At 31.9% G+C, this 10,174-nt stretch overlaps 1 protein-coding gene across 1 annotated transcript; it reads right to left on the bottom strand.

The window, feature by feature from the left end:
* Positions 1 to 6,756: 6,756 nt before the first annotated feature.
* On the bottom strand, positions 6,757 to 8,618 carry LOC110895484 (scarecrow-like protein 32). The gene has a single exon (XM_022142806.2). The coding sequence runs from the start codon at positions 8,307 to 8,309 to the stop codon at positions 6,951 to 6,953; it is 1,359 nt and encodes a 452-aa protein (XP_021998498.1). The 5' UTR covers positions 8,310 to 8,618; the 3' UTR covers positions 6,757 to 6,950.
* Positions 8,619 to 10,174: the final 1,556 nt, after the last annotated feature.

Here is a 10,174-nt window from a genome sequence, read left to right as displayed (position 1 = left end):
ATACGGGCGTTGTATCATATCCTATAGTATCGTATCGTATTATATTGTATCATATAGTGTAGTATAAGTCTCGTATAGCTCTCGTATAGACCTATATGGGACCTATATGAGACTTATACTATACACTATACGATACAATACGATACTATCGTATCATATAGTGTAGTATAGGTCCCTTATAGGTCTCGTATAGGCCTATCGACGTATACGGGCGTTGTATCATATCCTATAGTATCGTATCGTATTGTATTGTATTGTATCGTATAGTGTAGTATAAGTCTCGTATAGACCTATATGGGACCTATACGAGACTTATACTATACACTATACGATACTATCGTATCATATAGTGTAGTATAGGTCCCTTATAGGTCTTGTATAGGCCTTTCGACGTATACGGGCGTTGTATCATATCGTATCGTATTGTATCGTATTGTATTGTATCGTATAGTGTAGTATAAGTCTCGTATAGCTCTCGTATAGACCTATATGGGACCTATATGAGACTTATACTATACACTATACGATACAATACGATACCATACTATACGATACAATACGATACTATCGTATCATATAGTGTAGTATAGGTCCCTTATAGGTCTTGTATAGGCCTATCGACATATACGGGTGTTGTATCGTATCGTATCGTATAGTGTATAGTATAAGTCTAGTATAGGTCCCCTATAGGTCTTGTATAAGCCTATAGGCCTAAACGGGACCAAAACCACACCTATAGTCCTATACGAGTGTTGTATCTTATCCAATAGTCTAGTATCGTATTGTATTGTATCGTATCATATGTAGTATAAATCTCGTATAGGTCTCGTATAGGCATTGTGTGGGCCTATGGATGTGGTATCGTATCCTATAAGTCTCGTATAGGTCTTGTATAAGCCTATCGTATTGTATCATATCGTATAGTTTAGTATTAGTCTCTTATAGGTCTTGTATAGGCATCGTATAATTAATATTAGTGTTATTATAATTAATATTAGTGTTATTGATATTAATATGAGTTTTTTATAATTAATATTAGTGTTATTATAATTAATATGAGTTATTATAATTAATAAGAGTGTTATTATAATTAATATGAGTTATTATAATTAATAGGAGTGTTATTATAATTAATATGAGTTTTTTATAATTAATATTAGTGTTATTGATACTAAAATGAGTTTTTTATAATTAATATTAATGTTATTATAATTAATATGAGTTATTATAATTAATATTAGTGTTATTATAGTTAATATGAGTTTTTTATAATTAATATTAGTGTTATTGGTATTTAAAAAGAGAAAAAAAAATAGACGCCCAGTATAGGGCTATACTGGGCGTCTATGAGGACCAAAAGACTATTATACCCTTGAATTAGGCCTATACTGGGGGCAAAACAAGGGTAAAATGGTCTTTTGGACCCCTCGTATACGCCCAGTATAGCCCTATACTAGGCGTCTAGTTTTATTTTTTTTTTGTTTTCTCTTTTAAAATATTAAAAAAAGAAAACAAAAAAAATTAAAAATAGACGCCCAGTATAGGGCTATACTGGGCGTATACGAGGGGTCCAAAAGACCATTTTACCCCTGATTTAGGCCTATACTGGGGGCAAAACAGGGCTATAATAGTCTTTTGGACACCAGTATACGCCTAGTATAGCCCTATACTGGGCGTCTATTTTTAATTTTTTTTATTTTCTCTTTTTAAATATATAAAAAAGAAAAAAAATAAAAAAATAAAAATAGACGCCCAGTATAGGGCTATACTGGGCGTATACGAGGGGTCCAAAAGACCATTATAACCCTGTTTTGCCCCCAGTATAGGCGTAATTCAAGGGTAAAATGGTCTTTTGGACCCCTCGTATACGCCCAGTATAGCCCTATACTGGGCGTCTATTTTTAATTTTTTTTGTTTTCTTTTTTAAATATCAATAACACTAATATTAATTATAAAAAACTCATATTAATATCAATAACACTAATATTAATTATAAATATCATATTAGTTATAATAACACTAATATTAATTACTAGTCTATAAACCCGTGTATCACACGGATTAAATATAAAAAAAACTTAGATTGAACAATATTTTAATTTATAAGTGTTATAAACCCGTGTATTACACATGTAAAATAAAAAAAAATATATTGTAAATCATACTTCTATATAATCCTGATCACATGGTTAAAAAATGTAATATTAGTATAATCTAATTATTGCGTTTTTCCAATTAGTATTAATATAAGGATGGTTTACTAAAAAAGATCTAATTATTATCTTTTTTTATTTTACGATAATAATTAATAAAATACATTGTATTTATCTATAAAACTAATTAAATAGTGCATCCTAATATGGTTATTAACATATTTAAATTAAATTTATTATATTAGTAAGGATAATGATTAAAAAAAATATTTTTAAATAAAATGTAAGCCTAAATTGTAAGGTTAAAGGAGAAAATGACACGTGACAATAATTGTAATCTTATTTTAAAAGTTAAATAACATTTGATGTTTAGTAAAATTTAAATTAGAGTGACATGTGACATTCAGGGGACTTTTTTTAGTAGATTTGTTATTTTATCATCTTTATCTATAATTAATATTTTAAATCATTTGCTTTTAGAAATATATGTGGTTAATCTTAATGAGATGTTATATTATCAAATAATATACATATAATAATGCATAAATAATTAAATCGGAGATATGAATAATAATAAAAATAATAATAGTTTTGTTATAGATAATAATAAACTAACGATTAAAAGACTTTTGATTTTAAAGGATATTCATATTAAATACAGACATATTAAAAAAAATATAATGACCCTTTATCGTATGTCATAGAGGTGAAGATAAACTTGTTTAATATGTAAAATCAGTATATTCAAGAGATAAAATAATTCTTATATCTTTATCTATATATCATATAATATAATTTAGTAACTCAAATGGTATATCAATTTCCTTTGAGTGAGATGATATATAAATATAATTATTTATTAAGGTGGACAATTAGGTATTATTTATTATGGTTGATGTATATATGATAAATTGCCACATGGCATTTTGACAAAACCCTTTATTATGAGATAATGCCATGTGGCATTAAGAGGACTTCTTTATTACTATTAGATACAATGCCTATACGAGACCTATACGAGACTTATACTATACTATACTATACGATACGATACAACACGATAGGCCTATACAAGACCTATACGAGACTTATACTACACTATACGATACGATACGATACGATACGAAACTACAGGATATGATACAAGACCCGTATACGTGTGGTTTAGGTCCCGTTTAGGCCTATAGGCTTATACAAGACCTATAGGGGACCTATACTAGACTTATACTATACACTATACACTATACAATACGATACGAAACTATAGGATATGATACAACACCCGTATACGTCGATAGACCTATACGAGACCTATAAGGGACCTATACTACACTATATGATACGATAGTATCGTATTGTATCGTATTGTATTGTATAGTATAGTATCGTATCGTATCGTATAGTGTATAGTATAAGTCTCGTATAGATCCCATATAGGTCTATACGAGACCCATACGAGACTTATACTACACTATACGATACAATACAATACGATACGATAATATAGGATATGATACAACGCCCGTATACGTTGATAGGCCTATACAAGACCTATAAGGGACCTATACGAGACCTATACCACACTATATGTTAAAAACAATGTAATATTTCTACGATCGAATATTATTAAAGGCCGATCTTGAAAACGGTAAAATATTTTATAAAAAAATGAAACTTTTCTTCAAAAAAACTCAAATTACCTCACCAAAACACCCATTTTTTTACTCAAAAAAACTCCACCCTCAAAAAACAATCAAATTACCCTACCAAAACATCCATTTTTCAACTCAAAAAAACACCAACGAGGGGTCCTAATATTAATTATTTAAAATAAAAAAACTTGTTTTTGTATAAAAGTTTGCTAAAACGATTAATATTGTATAAAATGTTTGTTAAAAAAAAAACCCTTTAAGACGCCCAGTATAGGCCTATACGAGGCATATAAGAGAAGACAAATTTACCCCCAGTATAGGCCTAAATCAGGGGCTAAATAGTCTTTTTACGCCTAGACGCTCAGTATAGGCCTATACGAGGCGTATACGAGGCAAATAAGACAAAATATGACATAATCAGAGATTCTCTTGGAAATTAAGAAAGGTTATACGCCTCGTATAGGTCTATACGAGGCGTCTTGAAGGGTGTGGAAATAGAAAATTGTGTGTGAATATGTAGACTCTATTATAATCTAGGCAAATTTTTAAATTCACATCTAATAGGTTTAAGATTGTGAAAATGAAAATGAAATCATAAGCCAAGATTATAACAGTAGTTCATGTTATTATATGTTAAATATATCAGTTCTAGATAAATTAACAAAAAATCATCTTATAATTTTTATAAATCTGAAAATCTATCCTTATATTATATATATTTTTTATCTAAGGTCATTAAATTTATTAAAAAGACTAAATTTGTATTTAAAATTAGTTAGTCCTACATAATTTATCACGCGTCATGAAACTTATAACAATTCCATGTCCTATATATTTTATAGAAAATCAGAAATAATATTCATAAAATTTTATTTTGATAAATTCACACTTTTATATAATTTTTCTATATAATATAAGTTGATTAAAATGTACAATAAATCCAAATTATATCCAATAATTCTAAAAAATTACACAAACTATTCCATAATATTGAACAATAACCTACTTTCAATTTCATTAAATCACTAGCCTAGATTCAAAAACCCCAAAATCTATCAATTAAGAACCCTAAACTTAGAGTTAGGCTTTGATTTTTAGTTGAACCAAACATTCTAATTAGAACATCAATATCCCGTAGGAACAATGAGATTTTCCAAACATTCGATCAAGGCTCAGAATTCACAAAGCAAGATTTTTAAATAATTTGAGAACCTAAGTATAAAGAAACCACTGTAAGATCATGCATATATATATGACATTACTTAAACTAATTCCAACAGAAGTCTAATTCTTTAGTCTCAATCAATACATGAGGTTATATAACAAATTAAATTTCAGTTCATATGATTGTTGATCACTAGGTTAACTTTGATCACTAGATTAAAATAGACATTAGATAGCGAGACTCAATCAATGATATTTTCATTAGCCTTGATAATCCAGTGGTGACCAGAGAATACACGCGGCTAAACTACTTCTGCTACAGAATTTTAGTTTTGAGTGATGAACTTTCTATTATCTTTAGAAGTAAATAAATTTGAATAGTTTAACTTTTAATCATGTACAAATATATGTATATGTATATATTCAAGATATAATTTTGGGTCTTTAAAGAACAAGGGATTAATGCATTGCTGGTCATCTTATTCATTCTTTGCCATAATTAAACCATCATCATCATCATGAAAGTAAAAGAAAAATATAACAATATTCAATAAGAATGGATAAATTCACATATACTATGGACATAAGACCACACAGTGGCGAAGCTTGACCCGAATGACGGGGAGGTCGAAAACGTATATACACAAAAATTTCTATAGAACCGGGGGGTCGAAAACGTACATACCAAAAAATTTATATACGAAAACTACATATATAACACTACTGAGCGAAAAGTTCGGCCACCCCCCCTCCCAATGCGCGCGCGGCCCCTTCTATACTTCGCCCCTGAAACCACATACATAACTATCGACAGCATATATAGTCCCACAGTCTATCAATTTTACTTCTGCTAAACTAAAGACCTTTAAGTGTTCAAATTTACTTCTGCTAAACTAAAGACGTTTTAAGTGTTCAAGTACTGACCAAGTGCACCCAAAATCAGCCTACAAGCAGTTTGTGAAAATTCCTGAACGAACTATGATATATTGACATGGCTGCTGAATAACTTGTTTGAACTATTTTAAGGTAACATCTTTAACTAAAGACAAATTTGATTTTAATAACCAAACTATGACCCACTAACCGATTTTAATCGATCATACTTGTAGTTTTACTACTGGCACTTTTAACTTTTATTTTTGTTACAAAAACGAAAGATACAGTGCTGATGGTTAATTTGTCAAAATGAGTTATTATTGGCCAATGCGTTATAGCTGGATAATAATAACCCAATTTTCCTTGATTAATTTTTATTATCAAATATATAAAAACTTTTTATTTATACTGACTACTCAACTTCGAATTCATAGATAATTGGAACCTGTCTAGTCCGAAAAGTTATGTTATAAGTGTTTATCTTTTGTTGGCTGCTTCAAAATCCCAGTAATCAAGAACTAGTTTTACTGTTTGTTGTTATCTGAACTTTAATTTGAATGAATTAACATTCATATATGATGTTATATGAAACATAAAATTTTAATTCCATGCATTAGTAGGAACTAGGAACAACAATTTGCGACTCGATCACTAGGTTAAACTAGACAATACATAGATCGACTTTATCCTTAAACTAGTAATACTTCTTCTATGATATCACTGATCATTAGGTTGTGTTATATATGCTATTGGAGCCGGTGACAGGAGATTACATGGCGGCAAACATAACAAACTTTAACATACGACAGTGATATGGAATATACTAATCCTAAGTTACTAATATATGTCTACTTATAGGGAAGAGATTCCAGAGTTTGGTTTACTCATGAACAGTTCAAGGAACGGAAGAATTAATTAGAAAGACATAACTATTTTGATATATGATCATTAAATATGTTAAATTATTAGCCTAAAAACAGTCACTGACCTTCTTAAAATTGAGATGCTACCAACAACAAAAAGAAAAAAGATGATCTAATAACATCAAATCTACTTACCAAAATAAGATCATATCATTATGAGTCAATTCAAACAAACTATCATATCACGTTGGTACCCAAGCTGTTGCAAATACCACATTATGTCCTTTCCATGTAAGCACAAGATCATCTTCTTCCTTCTTCAACCCCCATCCAGCTGCATGTTCATCCAACATCCCTTTCACCTCTCCCACAATATCTTCTCCAAACCCAACCCCTCGGAACCCCGTGTTCCTCATCCGCTGGACCCATCGCCCTCTCGGCTCGAGCCGTTCGATCCTATGCGACCCTTCTTGGGCTATCACATTCTCTATCTTCCAACAAATGTCAGCTTCATACCATTGCCTTTGCTTGCTTCCTTTAGGTAAAAAAGTGTCCACTATGTCGTACGGAATCCATAAATAATTAAAAGCCGACCTTAATCTGCAAACCAAGTTATTTGATGTGAAATCAGCATCCTCATCTACTAAAACTACCAGGGTTGGGTTTAAACTTCTGATTTGTTTCAAGAACAAAGCTCTCGGTGTCGAATCTTCGAATGAAAACGGTGTCGTTGTGGTGGTTTCTTCTGGGATGTAATGAAGCATCATGTGACAGTTTATTATCAATGCTTCATGTGTCTCATGACCGTGTACTAGTGTTTGAATCTTTAGATGTTCGATTAGTGATGAAAATCCATCTAAAGAGGTTGAAGGGATTACATTAAACTCCAAGATTATGTTTCTTGAACGAGCAAAGTTGACTAGCTTGACTCCTAGCTCATCGTACGAAAGATCTAGCATTGGAGGGACATCTTCAGTGGCTCCTGCTATCGTGAGCTTGACCAGTGGTGGACCATCTGATAGTTTCCCAGCCATTGCATCAATTAAAGTAGGGATTTGCATGCAATGTGTAAGACTCAAATCGATTATGTGGACAGTAGAGTATCCATCAATGGCTTCGAGTATGGCTGCGTTGGCGGCGGTGAACCCGAACCGATGCCATGGGGTCAAGTCGACAAAGCTCGCGAGCTCGATGATGGAAAATTTATGTGTTTGAATAGTGATGTTAGAATTTGAAAGCGCAGCGGTTAACATCTTGCAGGTTCCAGTTTTAGCAGCTCGGGCGATTAACGCCCGAAGGAACCCGCAAGTTAACCGCTGGTTAGAGTCGCCATCGGATGGCGCGATATTGTTTAGGACCCATAAGATTTGTTGAGAGAGAGTGGCGTCGTTGCTTTCGATTGCGTTAGCGCAACGAACCAGCAACTGCTCCATGCAGTTGGCGTCCCCGAAGGTTCCCAGAGCCTTATTAGGCGCTGGAAAGCCAGGCCAGGGACGGGTTCGATGGGTTTGGTTTGGGTTCATTGGAGTGAAGTTTTGGCATGGTTTAGTGGTCTGGTGGAGTGGTGGTGGTGAAGGTAGGGTTTCAGTAAATTGCATCATGAGAGAGAATAAAAAGAGAGAGATAGAGAGATAAAAGGGAGATGGTGACTGGACTAGAAAGTGGTACCTCTAGTGACTGGAATATTGGGATATGAAACATTATGTGTAAGGAGTAAAAATAGACTGATCATGATTATGCTTAATTGGTGAAGAATCATAAGAGGTAAAAAATAGGTATGTCGGTTAAGTGCAAAACAGCTTTAGTTTCCTGAGAAAATGATGGTGCATAATAGAGAGGGAGGGGAGGCTGCAAATGAGTGTTTAGAAGCACAGGTTGCAGAAAAGTTTTCAAGGGTGAGTGTCTGATATCTTGGAATTGTGTAATATAAAGGAGAGGAGGAGGATGATGATGATGGTGTTGGAATTTGGTGGCATGTGAGGCTTGCCGGCCATCGGTTTGGAATTATATGAAGAGTTGTGATTTTGTCATTTAATGTATAATTTGATGGATGTAGAGATTGAGTGTAAGGTAATGCATTTCTACTCATCTACTTAACTAACCTTCACGGGACCATTTCTTTTATATTTTTCACATACATATTTGCAAAAGACATGTATGGTAAATAAAATACATAAGATTAAAGCTATATTACAATACGAATTGCATTACTTGTTCATGTCTCAATTAATATTATAAAAAACCCTACCCATATGTAAATTACATAAATGGTAATGAACTAAACAAGTACTCTTTACTAAAATGACATTAACAACACTATTAACAACTAAAATTAAAATGACATTAACAAGACTGTTAACAACTAAAATGAAATTATATAAATGAACATTAATATCCTATGTAGGTGTGGCTTTTTTACTATTCTTTAATTCTTTTACTATATTTTTATATTATAATCCGTTTATAATTATTAAGATACGACGTTTTATAAAATTCTAAGTATGTAATTGTGACATGGTTGACATAAACTTATCTCAATAAACCGAGTTGTGAATAGTAATGTAGAAGTGATCAAAGCACAAGTGTACATGTTATCAAATTTACGTTGCAATTTAGTTTTTTTAAAGTGATGTGTTTATCCTTTTTGTTTTTTTAGTAATAAAATATAACGTTTTATGAATTTTGAATATACGTTACGATGTGCTTATTTTTATCCAAGATTCGATGGAAGTTTTACTGGAACAGGTCAAATACAGTATTTTTTGTTCTTTGCCCACGTTGCAATTTAGTTTTTTTTAAAGTGACGTGTGTATCCTTTTTGTTTTTTTTAGTAATAAAATATAACGTTTTATGAATTTTGAATATACGTTACGATGTGCTTATTTTTATCCAAGATTCGATAGAAGGTTTATTGGAACAGGTCAAATACAATATTTTTTGTTCTTTGCCGTGAAAACTGAAATGATAGCATCCGAATAACATTGATTTCGGTACCGTATTGGTTTTAATTGATTTCTCAATGTGTCAAACAGCATTGGTCCTAGTATCGTAACAAACTGAATCTATAGCGGCTAAAAGCATGCAGCGGAGCGTGGGGAATGACATTAGTTTTTCACATACATAATATCTTAGAATTTTTACATGGCGAATATCATGAACACTGAGAAGTTGACCACGTAAGTTATCAAAACAGTCATTGACTATAAAATAGGCATTGATCGACTTTAAAATGTGTGAGCTATGGAGGTGGCATCTGTTACACCCCACTTTTCTGGTGGGCTCGAGTGTGAGGCATTCGAATCACGTGACAATTGTATAAAATAATCACATCGCAATAGAAGTGGGTATATGATAGTAATTGAAAATACGAGCTTATTCAAAACTCAAAATTTATAAAAGTATTAGGTATTGTTATATGTACAAAATAACCCAAAGGCGAATCTATAAAATCAAAATGTGACTTGGC

This window comes from Helianthus annuus, chromosome 12 (assembly GCF_002127325.2).
Source record: "Helianthus annuus cultivar XRQ/B chromosome 12, HanXRQr2.0-SUNRISE, whole genome shotgun sequence".
Taxonomy (NCBI): Eukaryota; Viridiplantae; Streptophyta; class Magnoliopsida; order Asterales; family Asteraceae; genus Helianthus; species Helianthus annuus.
This window is presented reverse-complemented; position numbering and strand designations above follow the sequence as displayed.

What these genes read in the sequence shown, in the direction of transcription:
- LOC110895484 (XM_022142806.2), bottom strand. Translation starts at nt 8,309, where the DNA reads ATGATGCAATTTACTGAAACCCTACCTTCACCACCACCACTCCACCAG.